This window comes from Exophiala oligosperma (assembly GCF_000835515.1).
Source record: "Exophiala oligosperma strain CBS 72588 unplaced genomic scaffold supercont1.2, whole genome shotgun sequence".
Lineage (NCBI taxonomy): Eukaryota > Fungi > Ascomycota > Eurotiomycetes > Chaetothyriales > Herpotrichiellaceae > Exophiala > Exophiala oligosperma.
In genome coordinates this window covers 165786-189178 of record NW_015622819.1, presented here as the reverse complement: position 1 = coordinate 189178, position 23393 = coordinate 165786, and the positions used below count along the sequence as shown (strand labels likewise).

General features: G+C 51.6%; 9 protein-coding genes across 9 annotated transcripts; 4 read left to right on the top strand and 5 right to left on the bottom strand.

Moving 5' to 3' along the window:
• Positions 1 to 35: 35 nt before the first annotated feature.
• PV06_01552 (acetate kinase) lies at positions 36 to 1383 on the bottom strand (the record flags this gene model as incomplete). The annotated part of the gene is made up of 2 exons (XM_016402160.1): positions 36 to 909; positions 992 to 1383. 2 exons carry the CDS (start codon positions 1381 to 1383, stop codon positions 36 to 38), a joined length of 1266 nt encoding a protein of 421 aa, XP_016266057.1.
• Positions 1384 to 1870: 487 nt separating this feature from the next.
• Positions 1871 to 3445, bottom strand: PV06_01551 (uncharacterized protein; the record flags this gene model as incomplete). The annotated part of the gene is made up of 1 exon (XM_016402159.1): positions 1871 to 3445. One exon carries the CDS (start codon positions 3443 to 3445, stop codon positions 1991 to 1993), a length of 1455 nt encoding a protein of 484 aa, XP_016266056.1. The 3' UTR covers positions 1871 to 1990.
• Positions 3446 to 3865: 420 nt separating this feature from the next.
• PV06_01550 (uncharacterized protein) lies at positions 3866 to 6242 on the bottom strand. The gene has a single exon (XM_016402158.1). The coding sequence runs from the start codon at positions 5747 to 5749 to the stop codon at positions 3887 to 3889; it is 1863 nt and encodes a 620-aa protein (XP_016266055.1). The 5' UTR covers positions 5750 to 6242; the 3' UTR covers positions 3866 to 3886.
• A 319-nt stretch (positions 6243 to 6561) lies between these two features.
• Positions 6562 to 8122, bottom strand: PV06_01549 (uncharacterized protein). The gene is made up of 2 exons (XM_016402157.1): positions 7393 to 8122; positions 6562 to 7326 (listed from the first exon to the last, which is right to left on the bottom strand). The coding sequence occupies exons 1-2, from the start codon at positions 7831 to 7833 to the stop codon at positions 6610 to 6612; spliced, it is 1158 nt and encodes a 385-aa protein (XP_016266054.1). The 5' UTR covers positions 7834 to 8122; the 3' UTR covers positions 6562 to 6609.
• Positions 8123 to 8389: 267 nt separating this feature from the next.
• On the top strand, positions 8390 to 12559 carry PV06_01548 (uncharacterized protein). Its single transcript, XM_016402156.1, has 3 exons — positions 8390 to 10763; positions 10855 to 12186; positions 12252 to 12559. The coding sequence occupies exons 1-3, from the start codon at positions 10236 to 10238 to the stop codon at positions 12399 to 12401; spliced, it is 2010 nt and encodes a 669-aa protein (XP_016266053.1). The 5' UTR covers positions 8390 to 10235; the 3' UTR covers positions 12402 to 12559.
• Positions 12560 to 14734: 2175 nt separating this feature from the next.
• On the top strand, positions 14735 to 15768 carry PV06_01547 (uncharacterized protein). The gene has a single exon (XM_016402155.1). It carries the CDS (start codon positions 14819 to 14821, stop codon positions 15659 to 15661), a length of 843 nt encoding a protein of 280 aa, XP_016266052.1. The 5' UTR covers positions 14735 to 14818; the 3' UTR covers positions 15662 to 15768.
• A 747-nt stretch (positions 15769 to 16515) lies between these two features.
• PV06_01546 (uncharacterized protein) lies at positions 16516 to 18442 on the top strand (the record flags this gene model as incomplete). Its single annotated transcript, XM_016402154.1, has 3 exons — positions 16516 to 16965; positions 17016 to 17272; positions 17314 to 18442. 3 exons carry the CDS (start codon positions 16516 to 16518, stop codon positions 18440 to 18442), a joined length of 1836 nt encoding a protein of 611 aa, XP_016266051.1.
• Positions 18443 to 18812: 370 nt separating this feature from the next.
• Positions 18813 to 20456, bottom strand: PV06_01545 (uncharacterized protein; the record flags this gene model as incomplete). The annotated part of the gene is made up of 2 exons (XM_016402153.1): positions 20172 to 20456; positions 18813 to 20125 (listed from the first exon to the last, which is right to left on the bottom strand). The coding sequence occupies exons 1-2, from the start codon at positions 20293 to 20295 to the stop codon at positions 18813 to 18815; spliced, it is 1437 nt and encodes a 478-aa protein (XP_016266050.1). The 5' UTR covers positions 20296 to 20456.
• Positions 20457 to 21468: 1012 nt separating this feature from the next.
• Positions 21469 to 23369, top strand: PV06_01544 (uncharacterized protein; the record flags this gene model as incomplete). Its single annotated transcript, XM_016402152.1, has 5 exons — positions 21469 to 21604; positions 21651 to 21800; positions 21844 to 22530; positions 22583 to 23060; positions 23114 to 23369. The coding sequence occupies 5 exons, from the start codon at positions 21469 to 21471 to the stop codon at positions 23367 to 23369; spliced, it is 1707 nt and encodes a 568-aa protein (XP_016266049.1).
• Positions 23370 to 23393: the final 24 nt, after the last annotated feature.

The window sequence follows — 23393 nt, the reverse complement described above, 5'->3', positions numbered from 1 at the left end:
AACCGTGTCAAGATTTAAGGGATCGCAGGAAAATTTCACTCTCCTTGCCCGATACGCTCGGGATGGTACGCCGCTGTGTAGGCCATTTCGATGTCTTCGTCCGTCTCGCACATGAGCGTGCGAAGTTTTTGACTGGTACCGATATCGACAATATCGCCAGTCTCTGCAGCCTTGCTGTTCTTCTCCTGGTCCAAGGTAAAGCCGAGACAGGACACCTTGTTCGTTACGACTTCCCGTAGATATGCGCTTTTCTCGCCAATACCGCCGGAGAAGACCAAGGCATCGACCTTGCCATCCAACTTTACAAAGTAGTTGCCGACATAGCCAACGATGCGGTCCACGAAGATGTTGAAGGCGAGCTTGTGTGTGTCGGGGGCGTTAGGGTCGGCGATCTTGGAGAAATCGGTGGTCCCGGTCAGAGCCTTCCAGCCTGACTGCTTATTGAGGATCTCCTCGGCGGCAGAAATGTGTAAATCTTTAGTGCTGTTGGGGCTCAGCGCACTCGCGTCAGAGGTGTAGTGGAAGACCAGACTGGGATCGATGTCCCCCGTGCGAGAACCACCGGGGAGGCCCGATACCGGGGTCAGGCCCATGGTGGTATCTATGGACTGGCCGTTCTTGATGGCACAGGCAGAGGCTCCGCTGCCCAGGTGGAGGGCTATAATGCTCGTCTCCTCAAGAGGTTTGTTCAGATACTCGGCCACGCGGCGGCTGATGTATTTGTAACTGAGGCCGTGGAACCCGTATTTCCGCAGACCCTTCTCTTTCGCAATCTTCTGGTCGATCGCATACGTCTTGACGTAGTCGGGCATGGTATGGTGGAAACCGGAGTCAAAGCAGGCGACGTTGGTGACTTGGGGGAGCTGCTCCTGGCAGGCAATCATGAGGCTGACTGCGGAGGCATTATGTCTTTTTTGGTTCACAAGTCAGTCAGTATGCGTTCGTCCGTTCAAGAGGGCTAGAAAGGCAGAAGGGACAGGGAAGAGCGTACAGTGGTGCCAGATCCGACAATTTCTCAATCTTGTCAAACGTCTCTTTGGTTATCAACTGATCATCTTCGAACGAGCCTCCATGCACCACCCGGTGACAGGCGTAGTGGATGTCTTCTCGGTGCGAGGCCTGAGGGATCTCCGAGTCGGTCAGGAAGGCATTGAGGACGTGGTTGAATGCCGCCTTGTGGTCGGCCACCTGACCGAGTTCGCTGGTGTCTTTGTAGGAACCCCGGACGTATTTGAGATGGGCTGGTGGATTGTTGATGTCGGAGATCTGGGCACTCGCCAGTTTACTCAGCTTCTTATCTCCATCCTCGCCTTCTTCGAGGTAGAGGGTGGTTTTGAGACTCGAGCTTCCTGCGTTGATGCTGAGGATGAGGAATGAAGACATGGTGGTGGGTTTCAGTGAATGACCTAGTAATGTGCAAGTCCTCAAGCCGACCTTTTGTTTTATCGAGGGGTTTGTCGGCGATTAATTTGTAGGCGTTCACTGCCTGCAAGACCTATTTATCTCCTCCGTACGGAGAAACTAATGGGTAATGAGAGGATTATTATGTCACCCCACGCGTGCATATATTTATTGAAGAGAGCTTCTGAAGTAATGAAAGAGACACACTATGCTCACCTTATGTTACCATGAAACCTTCGCAATGCATCATCCCGAACTCTTTTATGCGAGACAAACGGCACATGGGAAGATCGGAAGAGCATGTGGAACATGCGTCAATCGGGCATCGCGATTGGTACCAAAAATCTAGATCTCATAGGTTCGTTTCGCGATCAGATGCTGCCTTATTAATTCGCTGAGCTGATGATTAGACAGCTATAATATTCGTTTTACCATATACCTGAATTAACACTTGATTACTGTACATAGGCAGGTACTCTTATGCGTATCCAGCACTAGGACGGAGGGTTTTCCGGCTACAGATACAGTCCACCCGCAAAGGGTCAGATGCCAACGTTGTCAAATGATATCTCAACAAGTACCTCATGAATCAATCGTTACTTAAAGGGTCTGCGTAGTAGTCGTTGTCGTGTACACCGTCCCATTTCCTGAGCAGATGTTTCTCATTCGTTTGTCGAATGGCGACATTGCAGGTCAAGATTCGACTGAGATAGCTGCCCAGTTCTTCCTGCTGTGGCTGCTGCTGCCGCGACTGTTGCTTCGAGCCCTCGACAACATTTCGATTCAGGTTGTCCTGGTGGTCTTCTTTGTTCCCACCGTGCAATGACCACCACCACTGACTTCCACTGATCATGCCATCCTCGTCGTCATCGTCATTACCAACAGAACCGACTTCGCTGGCGTGTTGCAACGCGTCACCGCTGTCGATGGCAGGTATGTCCGCTTTCGCGATCCAGGCCCATTTCCGGAGAAACCATGGTTTGACTTCCCAACTTCGTTTGCTCCACGGTACGCTGTCGCGCATGCTCCTACCGTATTGGGCGTTGGCGCCGCGTCGGCCCCAGCAGACCATTCCGTCGTGCATTATGTCCAAGAACAAGCTGCAATGGTCCAGGCGATTGAGACTGGACAGATATACCGCCATGCTTCGAAAGTGCGGGAATGGAATGCAATCCAGGTAGCACGGATGTGGGAGCATGATCTGAATGGCCGTCGGTCGGAGGTCGGCGGGGATGGTGTGGATGTCGGCAGTAGACGAGGTTGAGAAGGGGGACGGATGGTCATTGACGTACGAAGCTCTGCTGATCCCCAGACCTGTGGCGATGGAGAGCGTTGCGGCGAAGCAGGACTCCCCGACCAGCTGGAGGTGATTGATGTATGGCGATGGCAAGTGTGACCCGGAGGAGAAGGAAGACGGTGGCGCAAGGGTGGTAGTACGGGACTCCCCTTGCGCGGACGGTGGAGATGCGTTCCACGACGAGACAAGGGTCGGAATGGAATATGGAGAGGTAGTCGAAGGAGGTTCTGTCGAGACTACTCGAGGCCGCCGAGACGGTTGTGGAGGTTGATATAAGTTGTGCTCGATTCCTGGAGGACAACCCCAGAAACATCGCATATCTACCGCCTGCGGGTCAGGCGGTAGGAAGTAGTACAAAGCCGTGGTGAGAGGCAATACTGGATCTGGAAGACAGATCTCCTCGTCTGATGAGGAACCCGAAGTCTCCATCGGTTTTTGATCCTGGACCTGGGGATCGCAAGGCTGTGAGATTCCAGAGCTGGGTACTCGAATCGCATCGTGGCCGGCCACCAAGGTTGACCCGTCATCTGCTCGCTGTACATACGATGACTGTTGGCTTCCAAGCTTATGTAGCTCTTCTTGAACTTTGGATTTGAGCTCTTCTTCGCGTCGTTGTTTCTGCTTCTCGCGCCAGAGTCGCTGAGACCGACGGTTCTGCTCGCGACGTGCCTCGGTCAACTTCCGCTTGTACTTGGCTGGTGACCCGGTCGACTCTCCTGCCGCAACTTCGCCGCTTGAATTGACCATTTTTATTCTTGTCCAAGGAGTGCCAGATCGTCTTACGGTGTTTCTGTAAATGACAAGAGTCCTGCGTCTGCTGGTTTACATACGTACTTATTCAGCCCAAAGAAATGTGGACGGCCCCAGCAGCCGCAACGGCCGTAACTGACGGGACCAGGCCACCAGCGAGTCTTCGTCTGCCCATGCATGCACTGACCAATTATCCTGGCCAAGTCTTCGTCTTGCCTTGGAAGTAAGTATGCAGTGACTCATGCTGCCTTTCAGAAGCGGATTTTTGCTCTATTGCCCAGTAATGCGTGTATGGGGGTTAATTGATCATCGAAATCACTTTTGTGCACTGTCGCAGCCTCGTCGCATATATCACGACTGACGATTTTAGAACAATTTTATCATGGGGAGAAATGCCCAGACTTCGTGCTTTGGCTTGCTTTCTCACGGCGACTCATATTAAGCTATGGTCTCTATCTTCTGATTGATCTTGTCCTGAATATCCTTTCCTCTTCCCATCCTCGACGCGGTCCTTCGATCTTTCCAAGAGCTAATCCGATCACGAAGCTCGAATTGTGTGGGGTAATTGACAGGACTCTCGCCACCGAGGAAAATGAGCAAGTCATAGACAAAAGCCCCGAACAGCGCGCCCGTGATCGTCCCTACCCAGGGGCCCCAAATCCACCACCAGTCAAACAAAGTAAACACTTCGGTGCTGAACCCTGCCATCCACGTCACCAGTCTGGGGCCCAGGTCCCGTGCGGGATTGAGCGCGGTCCCCGTGTTGTACGAGAACGCCATGCACAAGGCTGACGTGAGGAGGCCGATGATGAAGGCGTGCATGCCCGCGCCGGGGGGCGAGTTGGTGTCGTCCCCGAGGGCGAGGACCGACCCGGATGCGATGGCGGTGGCGGTGAACTCGGTGAAGAAGGCGGCGGCCTTGCTCAGGTCCTGCCGAGGCGCCGTCCAGAAGGCCGGGCCGACTCGTGTGACGTCCGCGGACGCGTACTGCTCGATGGCGTCCTTGTAGAGTCCGTACACGATCCCGGACGCGGCGAGAGCTCCCAGTATCTGCGCCAGGATATACTGCCAGCACAAACTCCAGGGGAACCCGCGGAACACTGAGAGCATGAGGGAGAGTGCCGGGTTCAGGTGGCCACCGGACACTCCCCCGGCGATGTAGATGCCTATCATCACACCGAGACCCCAGGCGAGGTAGGCCGTGAGGAGGTTGCCATAGTCGTCCGGCGCCGTCGTACGCACTATACTGCCACAGAGGCCGATGGTCATAAAGACCAAGGTGCCCAGAAACTCTGCAAATGGCTGTCGCAGAGGATTGCGGCACTTGCCCCAGAGATTGTAGTACGGCGGATCTGGAGGCTTTTGCAGCTGGGAGTCGCGATCGGCCTCATCTTCTTCTGGCTGCTGGAACTCTTCCCAGTTGATATTTGGCGAAGTCTGATGTACTCCTGGCTCGTGCTCTGCGGTGTCGGCCAGTTCTTGCAAGCGTCCGCGGGCAGCTTCGACTTCGGCTTCACTCAATTGTGACTTGGTCTGTCTCGAAATCGGATCTTGATCCCGGCGATGTGCCACGCTTGGTGTAGAATGCAGCCCTTGAAGAACCGCCATCTGGTGACCGTGGCTCGGTCGACCACGCACCACGGAACTGCTGAACGGGGTGACCTGATCCTGTGCGCTGATGTGCTCGTTGGCGAGGTCCTGCGTCCGTCGACTCGGCCGCAGTTGTATAGATTCTACCGGCTTCAGCGTCGAAGAGTGATCCTGTCCGTCGGGGTGGTAGGTGGAAAGTCCAGCGGTGGTAGCTCGACGCAGAAGATCGGGATGTTGTTCTGCGACGGGACGAGCTTTCTGCTCGTGATCTTTGTCGTTCCTTTCTGGCGTGACTCCGACCTGGGGAGCTGCTTCCGTACCACTCGGGGCCGATGGCTGAACGGATAGCTGGTCAGTCGGGTGACGATGGGCTTGGGTTCTATTGCTGGAGGATGTTTGTTCGTGATAACCTGTACGTGTTCGTCTCGACTCCATCCCTGGACGTTTGACGCGGGGGAGAGGTGCTGCAAATCCCCAGATGGGTTGCTTCGTATACTCTGCATGATGCGGGTCGTGCTCGTGATATTCTCGACTGACGCAACTGGTCCCCTCCTGACCACTTCGAGTCTGCTGCCTTTCAGGTTCGGGGGAGGCTCGAGGCCCGGCAAGGTTGTATGGCGCACTGATGGTCCGGGGCGCTGACGGTTGTCGACCAAGTTCATGGCCATGTGAAGCTTGGCTGGTTATGTCGAAGGGACTGTGAAAGGACATTTTTCTGGATGGGCTCGAAAGAACAAGACGGCATGCGGATCGATGCGTGCTATCGGGAAATTCGTATGTCTTTCTTCAGATGGGCTTTGGAGAGACAGAACAAAATTTTCCAAGACGAGAAAAATATCAAGAACTCACAGACGTCAAGGCATATTGTAAGGAACGTCCCAGAGTGTCAGCGGGAATGATGATGGTTGATTGAGGATATTCGATGTTCTACAACTGTCCCCTGGCAACTGAAACAGCGTCTCTCCATCAGCAAGCAACACCCCGTATTAGATGATTGAGTGGACGCGAAATGAATTCAGTCATGCGTACTGAGAGGTTCAGAGGGAGGAAAAGTCTGCGTGAGACATTCAAGACAAATGGATGGAGTTGCGACATGAGTGACTGGAAAACACAGGCCGACAGTTGTTGGCGACGTCAGTGGATGGACGGATGGGGGCGTGCTGATGGATACACAACGCTTCGGAACAAATATCCTCCAATTGAAAAGAATGGAAAGACTTTCCTGAAGATCGTGTTGAACAAGGCCAACGGTGCATTCAACAATAATAATGCCATTATTCTCGCTCTTGTCGGACACCAGATCCTGCTTTGGTTGGAAGGGTACATATCAAGTGGTGGTCAATGTTTCTAAAGTGTGGCGGAAGACATAAGGTGAATACTTAGCATCGCTTATTTAATCACGCACAGTGATGGGTTGTGGTTCGCACTGGTACTACTATCCAAGACGTTGAAAAAAGGATCAATGGGACTCATAAAATATAATCGACAGATTATGTATTATCATATCTTCGTAGTATCTATATCTAGAACCAGGGTGCGCCTCCCTTTAAATCCCGGTTTCAACCTCAAAATCAATATAGTCGTCCTACCCTTGCGTTTCCGCCATTTACCTGAAGAGCCATCGCGTACATAGCGCGCACCCTTTTGCTGCCATCGTTCTGAAACCAACCCATGTTCAGATCGCCATGAAATACCGCCAATTTACCATCCTGTGTAATGTCAATGCCGCCGGGAATATACACCTGCGCTGGGGTACTGCCAGTTTGCAGAAACGAATTGGGTTGCTTCGTATAAGGTCCGGTGATGCTTTTGCTCGTGGCATAACGGATGTTGTAGGGAGTTGTGGTGAAGCATTGAGAGCTGTAGAAGAGAATATAAGTCCCCGACGACGCGTCGTAGGTTAATGAGGGAGCCTCAATATTCGGTCCATCGTCCGAATCATTCAGCAGGACAGCGAGTGGAGTGCCGATGAAGGAGTAACCGTCATTGGGGTTTACTTCTTGCAAAACCAGCGGCGTCGGGGCGATGGGGTTGACGCTGTTTGCGCAAGCACCTCCATTGCCGACCGAATTGCCATCGACCTTGTAGATGACATATTGGCGACTCGTGATGGGATCCTGAAAACCATCCGCATCGATGGCCCCGCCGGCATTCAAGTCACAGGACAGTGGTGTCTGGACTGGTGTAAATGGTCCTTCTGGGTTTGAAGCGATGGCTGCTGCGACACAGTGCTTTCCCGGGCTTTCGGCCATGGAGACCGAATAGTAAAGCACAAAATTGCCATTCCCCTGTCGATCCAAAGTTAAAAATCCTCTCAAGCTACGCTTCGCTTATGAGAAAATATGAGCACATACCAGTTGTGTCACATCAGGAGCCCAAACGTGAGGCGGTGATGCAGCCCATGATGGCAGGCTGGGCAAAGCGTCCCAGCCGTCTCGAACCGTCCATGTGGAAAAGTCGGTCGAAGTTGCAATCAGAACATTAATGCCGGCTGGGTTCCCATTGACACCAGCATAGGCCATCCAGCTCCCATCGGCCAATTGAACCACGGACGGGTCCTGGAAGTTAGAGCCAATAACCGGACCGGTGACCTGCCGTTTGTGTTGGGGCGCGGCCAGGGCTAACACCAGGGCCGTAAGAAAAACGAAAGACAGCAGCAACATGATGAGAAGAGTACGAACACGCCGAGAAAAAGATTGAACAGAAGAATAGCTGGGCTTTTGGATCCATTTGATGTCTTTGGCATCTTCCAAGAGGGTGGTAGTACTCGATGAGGGATGCATCGTAGTCCCCATCTTGTCTCAGTTGGTTCGGGATCTTCACTTTTCAGCCGTTGACCAGACTTGTACGGGACAGTCCCCACAAGAACGGCGATAGCTGCAGGCCTTTTTCAACGAGAGTAGGGTCGGCCATGGGAATGCTGGCCGTTCAGTGTGGGAAAACATGCCCTTAGACAAGCCATAGGGGGTGGCAAGCATGCCGTGGAAAAAATGCCACCATTGGGTCGGGTGGTCGAATAGGACGAGGCTCAATGGCCCGCGACGAACAAGAGTTTGAAACCGAGGAAGGTAGCGCCAAACCAAGCTCACCCAGAATAGAGTCAATCGTTCACGCCAGAGTCAATAATGCTGCATACCAATGGTGGAATGGACCTGGACGGCGAGGGCGGACGGGCCAGACCCTGACAAAGGCTCCAGGGCACAGACTTTTTCGCTCACTCCTCCATTTCCTCTTCGGTTGCGGATGACTGCGGTACGTGCAATAGTGTCGCATGATTGAGAGGATAAGCTGACGATCATCCTAGGATTTATAGGTATATCACGTACAGCAAGATTCCTTGTTCTGTCCTCATACTCGTAGCATACGAGAAAAGGGAGAAGAGAGATCTCTGAAGATGGACAGTTTGAGGAAGATCTGATGACTCGGCATTGGTTGGCGCGAGTAGGATAAGCTTGAAAAGCCTCTCGCTTACTGCTTTATTCAGTAGCTTATTTTTGTGGTTGCATGTCCCTCGAGTTCATGGATGGTGAGTGGTCGGTGGGTGACAGGGGGGTTTATTGTGTTGAAGATTTATCGCAAGATTTATCGCAGTCTACAGTACGATAAGAAGTGGTGGTGATGACTCCTTCCTCATTTCTTGACTTTTTACCCCGCGCGACATGGACAACTGCGCAACAACATTGAACAACTAAGAAAAAACACCACCACTACCACCACCACCATTTCTAGTTGTCAGCAACCCTTTCAGTCCAATGGTTACCCTTTACTTTCAAAATCAAAGTGTCGACTCCTTCTCGAACTCGCCCTCTTCGCGAACTTTGTCTTTGTGTTTGTCTCTGACCAACCCGCAACTGTTCGTCGAGGTCCTCACATGCAGTCTACACCTACAGCCCGAACCTGAGCGAGCGCTCTCGCACATTGCTTAGTTACCCCATTTCGGGCTGAAGGTAATCAGCCAGTGCGAATCAAGAAACAAAAGTACTGTGCGAAAGAGAGTGAATACAATTGTCAGTTTAAGCTCACAAGTGCCACGTGAACATCAAATCGACAACTTTGGACGAAGCTGGCTGGCTGTATACAGCGCTGGAACTGCATTCATGGATGACATTGAGATGGTCCCAGCGAGCGAACAGGTAGGCTTTGAAGCATGTGCTCAGCTCAGGTATGGTTATCTTGCTGTATGTTTATGTTGAGCGTCAATTGATCCTTTGCTCGTGGGCTTTTTCTGGCAACTATGAGCGACATTCCACTGATTTCGTGCTTGCCGAGAACGTGTACGTTGGTCGACTTCACTTGTTGCACTGTGCGCTGTTGAGACATTCGTACATGGTCTAGGCCACACTAACCTGGATTCGCGAGGTATGGTGGACATTTCCAGCTCCAGCGATGCTACCAGATTGCAACCAGGAACCCGAGGCAGCTGATCAGATGCGTTGCATATCGATATTCATAGAGTGGAGTATATGGACAATGACAAGCGAGGTCGGAGCTTCTTCCATACCTTTGGAGGCTATGTCGGTCCACCACGTGCTGGGTGATTCTGTACGTGGAGATCGCTGTATCTCTCGGACTGGAATCTATTTCACGCTATCCTCTTGATGATGCTTTGATGATGAGATACTCGAGAAAACCACTTTCCACTCATGCCGTCGAATATTCCGCTCGATGGACTCTGCCATCCAATGATGACCTGACTGAAAAGCACGCCTGAGCCGATAGCATTTGCCTTGAGTTCCTATGTCTCGGCATACTTCATCTGTGTCAAATGGCGACGATGTCGGGAATGCACTCTCGCTGCCAACGTGGGTGGCTTGATTGGAGGATAGAGCTTGTTGTGCCTACCCAGGTCTTGGCAACTCTCCGGCGTCCTTGGCATCATTCCGCTATGAGCTCCTCCTGCTCAAACAAGGCTGGCTTCAACGTCAAACACCTGTTCTCTATGGGCCGCTGCGAGACTGGGCAAAGCTTGATAAAGCCACGAGGGTATTGTGAAGGTGCCTTTTCGATCCGAATCACCAGGATGTAACCATCGGAACTCGTCAGCAGTTGAATGGTTTGACTGGCGGAAGATGTCTTTGGAGACAAGGCGTGGAAGCTACAAGAATGCCAGAGCTTCCTCTCTACTTCTTCATTCGCTTGCAGTCTCTTCTTGAGCTCGAAGATTGCATTTGAAACCGAACGTCGGTACAGTGGCACCATGAAAACTCACTTTGGACTAAAGGCGGCTCTACTGCTTGGTGCCTTGTGCACCCAGTGTAGCGCTCAGACATACCAGAGACTTGGCTCCTGTCCCAGCTTGGGATGTATTCTTCCTCCAGACCAAGTGGATTTCCTTCCAGGCCAATACTTCGACATTCGTGTCGAGGTTCATGCTCCCGTCAATGGCAGTGAGGTGGTTCCAGGTTACAGCACCCCTGACACCAACTTCACTTTGACTGTTGCAAAGGACGGGGACAAGCCAAAGCCGGCAGCAAGTTTTTTCAACGTTGACGAACCCAAGCTCGAAACTTGGAACTTTACGTGGTACGAGGACCTCTTCGCAAAGGCTGCCCACACTCCTTCTATGGTCAAGGTTGCGGCCAAGGCGTACAGGCGGGTTGCGTTGTATGAACCGGGTAACTACATTGCTACTCTCAACTACCGCAACGGGTCGCAAACCTATGCCAACTGGACGGTCCGAGATGTCGCTCCTCAAAGGAAGGCCAAGAATATCGTCATGTTCATTGTAAGTGCAACTCGCTCCCTCAGATCCGGTCCCGTTGTGCCTGGGTCTGCTTTCGCCGACCATCTATCTACAACTGTCTGACAAATCATAGGGCGACGGCATGACAACCAACATGATCACAGCTGCTCGATTGATTGCACATCAACAGATCAACGGCAAATATCAGACCAAGATGGCCATGGACACGTTTCCAGTCTTGGGTCACCAGATGACCCATTCATTGGACTCGTTCATTACTGATAGTGCCAACTCTGCAACAGCACTCTACACCGGCCACAAGTCCACTGTAAACGCCTTGGGTGTCTATGCGGACAGTTCCAAGACGCCATTTGATGATCCTAAGGTCGAGACTATCGCCGAGATGTTCCACCGACTCTGGAAAGGCGGTGTGGGTATCGTCTCGACAGCCTTCATTGCAGATGCTACACCTGCGGCACTGACTGCCCATACTCGTGACCGTGGTCAATATGGCGCCGTGATTGATTCTTACCTCAATGGAATTACCAACTACACTTGGACGAACTGGACGGGCCCTGACGTGCTCTTCGGGGGTGGCGCTGAACAGTTCTACCCAGGGAAAGGATCTTTCCAGGGTAAAGACTACTATGCTGAGTTTGCGAAGAAAAACTACTCGGTTGTCCTGAACAACACTGCCTTGCAGGCCTCTTCCAACTCCTCCAAGACATTGGGTATTTTCTCGGTCAGCAACATGGCCAAATGGCTCGATCGAAATGTCTACCCAGAGAACGTGGACAAGCCCAAAACCGCGCCAGATGGGTCCAACTCTTCCGCCACTGACCAGCCGGGACTCAAAGAGATGACACTCAAGGCTCTCGAGATTTTGCACACTCGTCACCAAGAAGACGGCTTCTTCCTGATGTCCGAAGCGGCTAGCATCGACAAACAAATGCATACATTGGATTACGATCGGGCTCTTGGTGAGCTCCTCGAACTCGATGATACCATCAAGGCCACGTTCGCTTATCTCGAGTCCATTGGCGAGCTGAACAACACTCTTGTCCTCGTCACTGCTGATCACGGACACGGGTTTGACGTCATGGGTAGTGTCGACACCAAATTCCTCAACGCTCAACACAATGATCGTGACAAGCGAGGAGCCATCGGTACTTACCAAGAGTCTGGCCTCTCTCAATATCTGGTGGCCAATCGATCAGCCCCTATCGGCAGTGACCAGAACCTCGTCTACGGTCCCGGTGTCAATTTCCCTGCCAATTGGGACCCCAGATACACTTTGTTCTCCGGGCTCGGTGCCAACCCTGACCATAGGGAGAACTATCAAGTTCACAAGAAGGGACCTCGTCTTCCGGCACTGAACATCACTGGCTTTGATAACGAAGATTTTTTCGTCAACTATGTCGATGCTGTCACTGGATTCATTGTCAATGGAACTCTTCCTGTCTCGGTGAGCCATTTCCTCTCCTGCAGTATCTATGTAGCTATTATGACTAACGAAATTTTTTCTCACAGGCCGACCAAGGCGTGCACTCCCTTACTGATGTTCCAGTATTCACTCGTGGACCTTGTCAGGAAAGATTCGGGGGTGTGTATGGCAACGTTGATATATTTTTCGGCATGGCTGAATGCCTCGGCTTGAGTCGAACCAGTCCTTCGTCCTAGATGACGATCTCAGACAGTGTTGATGCTGTGACAAGAAAGTGATGATAGAATACAATCACGGCATAAGATGTGCCAAGGAGAAAGAGTATTGAGTATTGAGATAATGTAGGGTAGAGAATATATCAGTATGTAGTGACCCTTCCCTGACTTCCGGACCTCAGTGTAGACAACGATCTCTGCTCTCTTTCCCCGGTGAAAGGGCTTTGAGTCCGCACGCTTATCGTCTAGTTGGGCAGATTACTATCGTCGCTGCACTGGACACGGTGTTTCCCAAGAACTGGACCGCGAATTGTCTACACTGGAGGGCACGTCCTGAGAGACGAGTGATTCGACATCTATTTCAACTGCTTTGATCCACCTATGTAGCCCTCAACTATTGTTTCGCCGTCATTCATACCTTGGTTTAGGGATCAAGCTGTCCTACTTTGAGACTTGAGACAGCGCAGTCTGCTGTCCCCGTGACGCACTCTTGGACGGCTACTCTTCACGGTATCCGTGCGTCCACCTTATTCCTGAAAATTTATGACAAATACGACCCTAATCGACCTCTACCCGTACCATCCAGACTCGTGCACGGGACCTGAATCAACCCAATCTGGGACGATAATACTGTAGAGTTAGATAAACTTCGGTTAAAGCCCGCGCTTTCGAGCACCGCCACATTTGAAGGAAGATTGTAGTGCCCAGAACGGCCGATAGAAAAATATAGTAGAAGACTTGGTAGCAAATTTACTGTTGATGAGGTCAGTACGGAGTATACGTGCATATAATAAGCATTCACCTCCGTCTTCCATACTAGGAAGTGTCAGTGTCAACCTAAAGTCCTGTTTAATTCTGACACATCACTATATAAAAGCATCACCTTTCAACTTACCTACTTCAATCCCCGGGTCAACACCGCAACAGAAAAAAGCCGTCCTCGCCCAGAAGTTGCTGCTCCACATCTTATTACATCGCCATCGACATCGTCGTTTGAGGACCCACAGACAAGGTCAAGAGACGTGTCATTCGATTTATATCACACCCGTTAAACATCACACAGACCAAAAAATGCGTCTCCAGATTCTCGTCTCTACAATTCTGCTGTTTATGGGCATGGGCATCGTCTCGGGCCGGGGTATACTCCTTGCGCGAGATTCCGACGACGTCGAGAGCTGCGACGATCTCTGCACCGATTACTGGAATTGTGTCAATGTCGATTCTTGGAGTGGGTCACAGTGTAATCCACCGGTAGAGTGCGACTGTTGAGACTGGCCATTCTCCTTCTTGACATCAAAGCACCTCTGATTTTTGGGTCTTCTTCTGCCTTGTACCTATCGTGCCATCAAGCAGTTGCACAGATACTAGAGAGGGAAGAAAGGAATAAAGTCGGAATAACTGTTGGTGATGACATTGTGAGGTTACACTGTTAACTGGAGTTTTGAATCTGATTGTATTGGTAAGAAGGAGTAAATAGCGCATTTTATAACAATACAGGACGTTAGCATGAAGGGAATTTCTTCTTAGTGATTGTCTAATCCTCTGAAGCTAGACTTGTACCTATGAGGAAACAAGCTATCAACAGTGCGCCAGGACTGACAGCGCAGGAAAGGAACAGTGTGCGTGAGACAGAGAGGGTTGTACCAGGGAATGATGCTTGTATATTCTCCGAGGATAAGAATACTGTCACACACGGTGAGGATTCGTCATGGGCGCAAGCCATTTCTGCACGTAATTTAGAATCCTTTTACCATACTTTGACAGGGCTGTGCAGAGTAAAGGGAGAAATACTACCTAGTGTTTTGTTGTCGCGACAACACTATTTTTTTGGTACTACAACTTGAAGGCTCGAGCCCGTTTGTCGTAGTAACCATATACAAATACAGTCTGAGACAAATCTATGGATAATACTGTGAAGGAGAAAATGATCAACTACTCACCATTCATGAAGAGAGAGCTATTTTTGGATTTTGAAGCATCATGTCTTGTCCTCAGTGGTATATCGTCACCATATTGGTAGCAGCGATACTACCTACTGTCCTCGCCGTCCAAGACAACAAGGTAGTAAACTTGGGTGGTACCCCGACATATTTCGAGAACGTGTGGCTAGCTGACGCGGGGTGGCTTAGTGGCAAGGCACGGACCTTCTTAGATCTGGACTGACCCTTGAAAGATCGAGGTCCGGAGCACGGGTCCCTTGTCGGTCCTTGTGCTGCGTATTACCAGGAGTAACCAAGTATACCTAAGATTAGTACCTGGGAAGTTTGACAATGATGTTAGTAGGTACCTTGGGCCTCGGGGATGATATAAGGAGTATCAATACTTCAATTATTCATGGAATCTTTCATTCCTACCATCGCTACTCTTTGAATCATATCTCTAAACTTATCTGTTTCATCAATACACGAGCTTTTTCCTTCGCGGGACATTAGAAAAAAATGCTTACTCAGATTCTTCTCTTAACCGGGGCCAGCCTTGCCTTGGCCCAGTCCGCCACCACGGCGGCCCTTCCAGCAGGAAGCCCCATCACCATCGTCGGAGGTTCGTACAATGGCCAGCAGATAGCCGGAAAGCACGTCGGTGCGGCTCAGAACTACCAAGTCGCACTGTCACAGCGTACCGGCAGCAGCGTCGTCTCCGGAGGCGACCAATTCTATTTCAACTCAACGTCCAACTTGTTCATGGACACGACGGTCGTGTCGGGGCAAGGACTACCTTGCTACGTCATCAAACAATCCGAAATCTCAGGCAATGCCGGTCCTCTCGAATGTGGTGCGGCCACTGATGCCTCCTACCCCATGGCCGGCTCGCTGGGCAACGACGGTACCGTCCAGATCACCGGCGTCCAAAGCTGGTGGGTATGCTCGGTCAACGCCACTCAGCCATACGGCGTCATCCCTGCCACCGTCGTGGGCGGCTTCTCATCTGCCGTACCAAGCGGACCTGGCATCACCAACTGCGAGGCCATCACTGGCCTGAAACTGGGCGGCGGCGGCAGCAGCTCAACCACGTCTTCTCCAGTCCCACCACCAACATCGTCGGTCACCTCGACGCCCGCACCTCCTCCTTCCACCACCAACTCAGGCAATAACTGGGGCACTTCAACCACAATGACTTCCGCCGCGCCGGTGACTACCACTATGTCCATGCCACCCTCATCTTCCTGGGGCTCGCAAACTCAACCCGCACCGTCTACGTATACTGGAGGTGCCGCACCCGCATGGAAGGACATCTCGAAGGTGGGCATGGTGATTGCTGGTGGTGTGGCTATGCTTCTTTAAGAGACACATACGGTGAAAGTGCTTCTAGAGATCTGACTTTTATTCTGTCTGATACAGTAGATACCTATTTTTGTCATACAAATATTAATACTGCAAACTTGAAAAAAGACACTCTTCTTGGTACATCAACCTGACGATACTCCTCATGGATACTCAAGCGGCTATAATGGTAGAAAGACCAAGCTAATATGCTCAGTCATTCAAGCCCCTGAATCCGGTGCTAATGCACAGAGCGAAAGCTTCGTGGTAAGGACAGTAAGCATCGTCTCGGGTATGGTGATGTCACAGGTACCGAGGCCAGGCACCGTTGTCCAACGACCAATAATGAACCATCTGCCCGGTACGTGGGGAGGAGTGACCCGCTGCGGCTCGCTCTCGCAACATTGCTGCTGCTTGTGCAACATCGTGCTATTCTTCTCCATACAGATAACCCTGGCGTGAAACATGATGCCAGTTGACGCGCGTCTCCAGATAGGCCGACTGACGAAGCAAAGGATGACGGACCATGACGAAGACAACATGCCAACAAAGGAAACTTTGTGTGAGCAAATTTCTCGAAAATGTTGTCAACGGAGGCGACTATGGCAACCAAGAAGACGTCGATGCTTTTCTCGAGAGATCGTCAGGGCGCACACGTGAACATGCCGGGGGGTCCCGGTGGAATACTTCTGAATAATGCAGCAGCATGACGTACTGATACGGTGATATATTGTCCAGGTCGCTAAGAAGAACAAGGCTTATCAACATGAGCGCGGTACGTCTACAGCTTTACAGCAATTGCACCCCCAAGGTTAGAAGAAGGACAATAGTGTGTCGATTCGTCAAAAAAAAAGACATTTTCTAGACCATACAGCATGACCTGGCAACCTCCGACCAACTGGGAATCCAGACCTGTCTGCGTCCTTGGTGGTGGTGTTCTTGGACGTCGCATCGCCGCCTGCTTCGTCGCCGCTGGCCATCATGTCCGCATCCGCGACCCGACGGAGAAGTCACGTTGTGACGCCGTCAAGTACATCAAGGATGAGATTTCTTCTTTCACCACATTGAGCGGCCGCCGTGCTGGCACTTGGGAGGCTGTCGAAGACTTTGCTGCCGGAGTCAAGGACACCTGGTTGGTATTTGAGGCGGTCCCAGAGATCCTGGCTCTCAAGGAAAACACCTTTGCCGATTTGGAGACGTATGCTCCAGATGACTGTATCCTTGCCTCCAACAGCAGTTCCTATAAGAGCGGTGAACTGTTGGGTAAAGTCAATGACGAGACGAAAAAGAGGGTTCTCAATACTCATTACATGATGCCGCCGGAGGTATGGCTTTGTCGCGTGAATGGTACTGGACAACACTAAACGATGAACAGGCAGTTATCGTTGAACTCATGACCAGCGGATACACGTACCCTGAAATATTTCCTTTCCTTGTAGATCGTCATAAGGAAGCCGGTCTACACCCTGTGGTGGCGTTGAAAGAATCCACGGGATTTATCTTCAACCGCATTTGGGCCGCCATCAAACGAGAGGTCCTGTCAGTGCTCGCCGAAGGGGTTTCGACGCCTGAGGTCATCGACGGCATTTGGATCGAACAATACGTCAACCGTCAGGTCGGACCATGGCAAGTGTCTTGAGACCGTTCAATCATCCCCAACTGACTTTCTCTAGCAAAATGATGGATTCCGTCGGCTTGGACACGGTCGAACATATTGAGAAGCACTACATCGACGATCGGAAACTGCCGGACTACCACCTCAAGTGGCTTCAGGACAACTATATCTCCTCTGGCAAACTTGGTCAAAAATCTGCCGGCAAGGGAGGATTGTATGCTGCTCCGGCGCCCGGTTCGCAGACACGGTTGTTGTTGCTCAATATTGGCCTGGCGGAACCATTGAAGGAGAAGACTGCCGACCAGATCATGCACTCGGGCCAGATTTTGGCTTACACGGTCGAAAATAAGGGGTCCCGGCCGGTCGAGCTGGCAGGGTCGCTGCCGAATCCCGATGGCATTGATGTGGCCTCGTCGACCAAGCGCATGTATTGGACCAACATGGGAAATCCCAAGGCAAACGATGGATCCGTACAGTCGGCCAACCTGGATGGTAGCGACGTACAAATGGTGGTCCGACCTGGGCAGGTTCACACTCCCAAGCAACTGACCATCGACCAATCCGCCAACAAGCTCTACTTTTGCGACCGTGAAGGGCTGAGGGTGATGAGGTGCGACCTCGACGGCCGTAATCTGGAAACAATCTACCAGTCCGGTGACTGGGAAAAGGAACCCGAGAAAAAGGCCAATGGTCTATATTGGCCAGTGGGCGTCGCGATCTCGAAGAAGCTAAACAAATTCTTCTGGACGCAAAAGGGCCACTCTAAAGCCAACGAGGGCCGCATATTTTCCGCGAGTCTCGACCTGCCCTCCGGAACCACTCCATCCAACCGGCAGGACGTCGAGATCGTCATCGATGGCCTACCGGAGTGTATCGACCTCGAGTACGAAGACGAGGATGGCGTCCTCTACTGGACCGACCGCGGCGAAATCCCATACGGCAATACTCTCAACAAGAAGCAGATTGCGGGCGAAGCACCCTCAGCAGAGGGTAAACTTGGCAGGCAAATCATCGCCCAGGGTCTCGGCGAAGGCATCGGCCTTCGACTGGACAAGGTCAACGACTGCCTATACGTGGCCGATATGAGTGGACACGTGTGGAAGTGCTCGACCGACTACGGGCTCAAGGAAAAGATTCTCGAGGGTGCTACCCACGCTTACACTGGTCTATGTTTCTACAAGTTTTGATACAAAGAGCGAGAGGGTTTATGTAGATCGCATAGAATGTCCAAAGAGTCAACGATAATAATCCAGCCCGTCAGGTTGAAACAATTCGAGCTTTCTGCTTATGCATGGAATCTGGTCTAGAGTAGTTCACACCCCGTGTTGCACGATAATGCCTCACGCAAGAACCAGGGCCTAAGGTCACCTAAGGTAGAGCGAGTACTTGACAGATATCACGGCTGGGGGTTTTTGTATCTGAACAAGAAAAGATTGTAGACGGGGTCGAGACGCTATTGTATCATCTTCGCACACAAGAAACGCACAGTCTGATACGGAGCATTTATATCAGTTAGATTCTAGTCAAGGTCAACTCAAGATCTGCAAAATAACAGGCTTAGAAACAAAAGATCTGATCCGTCATCTTTCCCACAGCACCTGGGGCCTCGAAACCCAACTCCACCAGGTTCTTCTTCATGGCGTTGACCATGCCCGGCGGGCCGCAGAGGAGTACCTTCGAGTCGGGAGAAGGCTTGGGCATGTATTCCTTGAGCACGTCTTTGGTGACGTGACCCTTTCCGCCGGTCCACGACGGTGAGGGCGCGTCGAGCAGATAGAGAAGACGGAACTGGTCCGGGCAGTCTCTCGCGTAGGCGTCGAGCTTGTCGCGGAGCATGATGTCGGTTTCGCTTCGATTGCCGTAGACGAGCGAGACTCTGGTGGAGTCTTTCTTGTCCTCACAGATGGCCCGGATCAGTTGAAAGAGAGGGGTGATTCCCGTGCCACCGCCGACCATGCCGATTTCCTTGATCATGCCGCGACGGTAACGCATGGCACCTTTTGGTCCACGGATGGAGGCCGTCTGACCAATGTCCAGGCTTTTCAGACAGTTGCCCATGAGTCCCTGGGGATAAACCCGGACGAGGAGTTCGAGCCGGCCCAGGTCACGGTTGTTGGAGACGGGGGTGTAGCTTCGCACGACCGAGTGTTCGTCGACGGTCGTCTTGATGGCGACGTGTTGGCCGATCGGTAGGCCCAAGATCGAATACTTGGTGGGCAGGTCGAACACGAACCGCCAGATGCCGTCCGACAGCTCCTCCTTGTGTCGGAGTCGGAACTGTTGGTACGCGGACTGCTTCAGACAGCCCTTCGGCTGGAACGGTCCGCTTGGGTCTGCCGTCGAGAGGTGCGCCGCAAATGAGCTGAACGATTTCTCTTTGCTCGCCCTCGACAGCCACGTGGCGCCAGCCGCGGCCGCGACGGCCAATGATGCGGTGGCAGTCAAAAAGCCGTGGGTGAAAGCCCCATGGGGAATGTGGACGGCCGGGAAGAAACCATGAGTGTTCAGGAACGGTAGGATGTAACTGTTCACCATGACCGTCAACCCTGCACTGCCCGCTGCTACCGCGGCCAGTTCTGCTCGACTCTGGGCAGAGGGGGCGGCAGCCTCTTTTCCTTGAGACCCCTGATGCCTCCTCACCACAACACTTCTGGCAGCCTCGGACCTACTGCCGGTCTTCGAACCTCCCCCGGAACCGCCATCGGTGCTGGCCCCTTCGATCACGCCGACCAGGAACTTGTGCATGATCTCGGCAGCATCTTCAGAGTGACCGACGTCCTCGTACGCGCTCGTGGCATCGGTGCCAGCGACCTCGACCAGAGTATCGAGGCCGCCCGGGAGGTCTTTAGAGTAGTCGGTGACGTTGTACACTACATAGTTAGCTTGTTGGCGACTCGAAGGACAAAGAAATCTCACCCTTTCCGTGAATAATGATCCAGTTGTCCTTTTTGGTGTTGTGTTTGGCAACGTCGGATTGCTTGTATGTCTTGACCTCGACCTCGTTCTTCCATTCCGCCTTGAGTTCTTTGTGTTCTGACATGGCCTTCAACGGATGAATAGAGAATACTCCTGAAATAGCCTTGAGAGAGTAAGTGAGAATCTAGGTAGAAGTGATTGAATGGGTGTTGTGCAGTTGAAGATGGCCAGAATGTGCCGATTTGACTCTGACGACAACGAAAGACAGACTGCCACCTGGTAAACACAGAAAGACGAACAAATCAAGGACCCGTCTTTGTCATAAGTGCTCGTCAGAGAGATTTACATTGGATATCGGAAAGAAGTAGAAAGATCTTGGGTCAGTCTCGAACCAATGATAGCACCTGTGAAGGGATCCAAGGCACTTTGTCAAACTGGACCTGCACTTACTCAATTCCTGTCTCAATAGCCTTTGCTGATTGCGGGTATGTCACATCCGCCTATTCAACATGGGTCTTTTGCTCCGTCTTTCTGCACATTGACGACATCATGTTGAGGGATGAGTGATGCGAAGTCAGAAAGCCTGGCACGTTAGCTGTGGATAGCAAACCGTCCTGCTTGTGTTGCTACAATTTCATTGTCCACTGAATCTCGCTGACTGATCACGCTGACTGGTCATGCTACAATCCGGTTGCGAGATTGGGGATGCTGACGGCGATCATCACGATAGTACCTTATCATATAGGACCTATTCGAAATCATTGCCGACTCATTCTCAAGTGTTGGCTCCGTATTTCGTTGTACCACCGAAAGTGGATCTCGCTATTCTCGGTCTCTGCAGGCGGATCTCACTACTGAATCTCGCTGTCTGCGGTAAGACTCATACTGCTAATCTCGATCACAGGTGTAACATGACTTCGGCAATTCTCATCGATCTGTCAATTAGAATCAGGCTGGTTTTCATTCAGCAGTGGATTGAATTGACTCATGCTGAGTAGTTTGACAATCCGCTTTTCTGTCAACTATTGATATTAGTCGGACCGAGCAAGTTGAACTCTCCTCAAGGCCCATTTGGTCTTCGACTAGAAGCGTGACACCCGGCTGTAACATGACGATGGTGTACCACGATGATGAAGTCAGCAAGATCCATAATCCCCAGTGAAATTTAATGTTAAGAAATTAAAAAAACGCAAAGGTTGCATGGAATTTAGAGATGCATGAGCTGTGTACGAAACAAAGGTCATAAAACAGGTCCTCCAGGCTTTTCGGTAGTACTGTGTCTTTAGACTCCTGTACTATGGCCGCCATTCATTTCGAGTTCGACGTCAGCACTGGCAGTAAGACCTCGTTTGACTTAGAGCTGGATGGGGTCAAAGACTTGACTGCTTTGAAACATACCATCAGCTACAATTACGGCGTGGTTCAACCGGAGGGTACGTATTCGTCTTCTGTTCTTATGTTGAAGGCTGACCTTGCTAGGCCTCTCATTCCACAGCAGCGACACGCCATTGAACGAACTTGCCGACATAAAGGCATCCAAGGGCAAGATTGGTATCAAGGTCGATGGCCATGCGCTAAGAGAGATTCCGGGGCCTTCGGGTCTTCCTATGGTTGGCAATTACTTCGAGGGTATTCGTCCCTTTTCCTCACCATTTGCCCCTGCTAATGTCAGTCTTTCCCGATCACCTTGGGAACAATCAACGCTTCTTCGACAAGTACGGAGCGATTTTCAAGACCAATAACATGGGCAAGATCGTGGCCCAGACCAATGACCCTGAACTGGCCCAGATCTGCTTCTCCGAGTCAGAGTTCTTCTCCAAAGAGATCGTACCTGACCACCCACTCTACCCCATCAAGAACCAAAAAGCGGGCGTGTTTCTAGGCGATACCGACAACCCAGACTGGAAGGTGGTCCATAAGTTCTTGCCGCCAGCTTTGGGGCCCAAAGCCGTCCGTCACTATGCTCCTCAGATGAACAGTTGCTGCGAAGAGTCATTTCCGGTGTTCGACGAAATGGAAAAGGCCGACCAGGCTTGGAACGTTTACCAATACATGTTGAAGCTCAGCTCGGGCACAGTAGGCAAAATCATGCTGGGAAAGGACCTCAAGCACTTCACCAGTGTCGATGCTCCCCTTGATAGGATTGTGCTCGCCATCGCCGAGGTACTGGCCATCAACAAGAAGATTGCGAGCCGCGGCGAGTGGTATTCACATTTGCCGTTCGGCGACCCTCTGAGACTCAAAAACCTGCAACAGTTCATGACCGACCAAATCCAAGAGGCCATCAACGAGGCTAATTCGAGCGGTACTGAGGACCTGCAACTGCAGGAGGCCGCTCTCAAGGCAGCAAATGTTGTTGGTATGAGGATCTTGAACTGAGATTATCAAATCGAGGTGACTGACTGGTCCAGATTACCTGGTTCGCGCAACCGACGGCAATGGCAATCGACTGCCCAAAGAAAATCTGGTATCGGCCACCATTGTCGCCACCGGTGCGGGTTTCACCACCACATCTTCACTCTTGTCCTGGTGCCTGTATGGCCTGGTCACGTATCCCGGCACTCAAGCAAGAATTCTCCAAGAACTCATTGACAAAGACATCACGGACGAGACCTCGATCACCGCAGATCAGATTGACGAACTCGACGAACTCGGCAAGTTTGTCAAGGAGATGCAACGGCGACACAATCCATCATACCAGCCCGGTCGGACAGCCCAGCGCGACATGATATTGCCCGGAGGCTACCAGGTAAAGAAGGGGACAGTTGTCATCCCTGCATTGCATCACATCCACAACAACCCAGCAATATGGGAAAATCCAGCACGGTTTGACCCTGACCGGTGGGACACGGAACAGGTCAAGCAACGACACAAGGCTGCGTATATTCCGTACGCCCCCCTTCTTCCCTTTTCGTGTTGTCAAAATGCTGATGACTCTCAAGTTTTGCCACCGGCCAGAGAATGTGCATCGGGTTCAACTTTGCCCTATTGGAGGTCAAAATCTTCCTTTGCAAGTTGGTGTATCGATATCATTGGGAAAAGGAGGGTGACATGGAAACCGAATACGATCCTTTCTTCCAACTCATCCGCCCTGTCAATCTGTACGTCAAGACTCAAAAGCGCGAACGCTGGCCGAGCAAGACCACACAGGAAGGTACAGACACGAATGGCAGTGGACAAGATACTCGAGAGTCTTGAGATGAGTAATAATGAACAAAATAT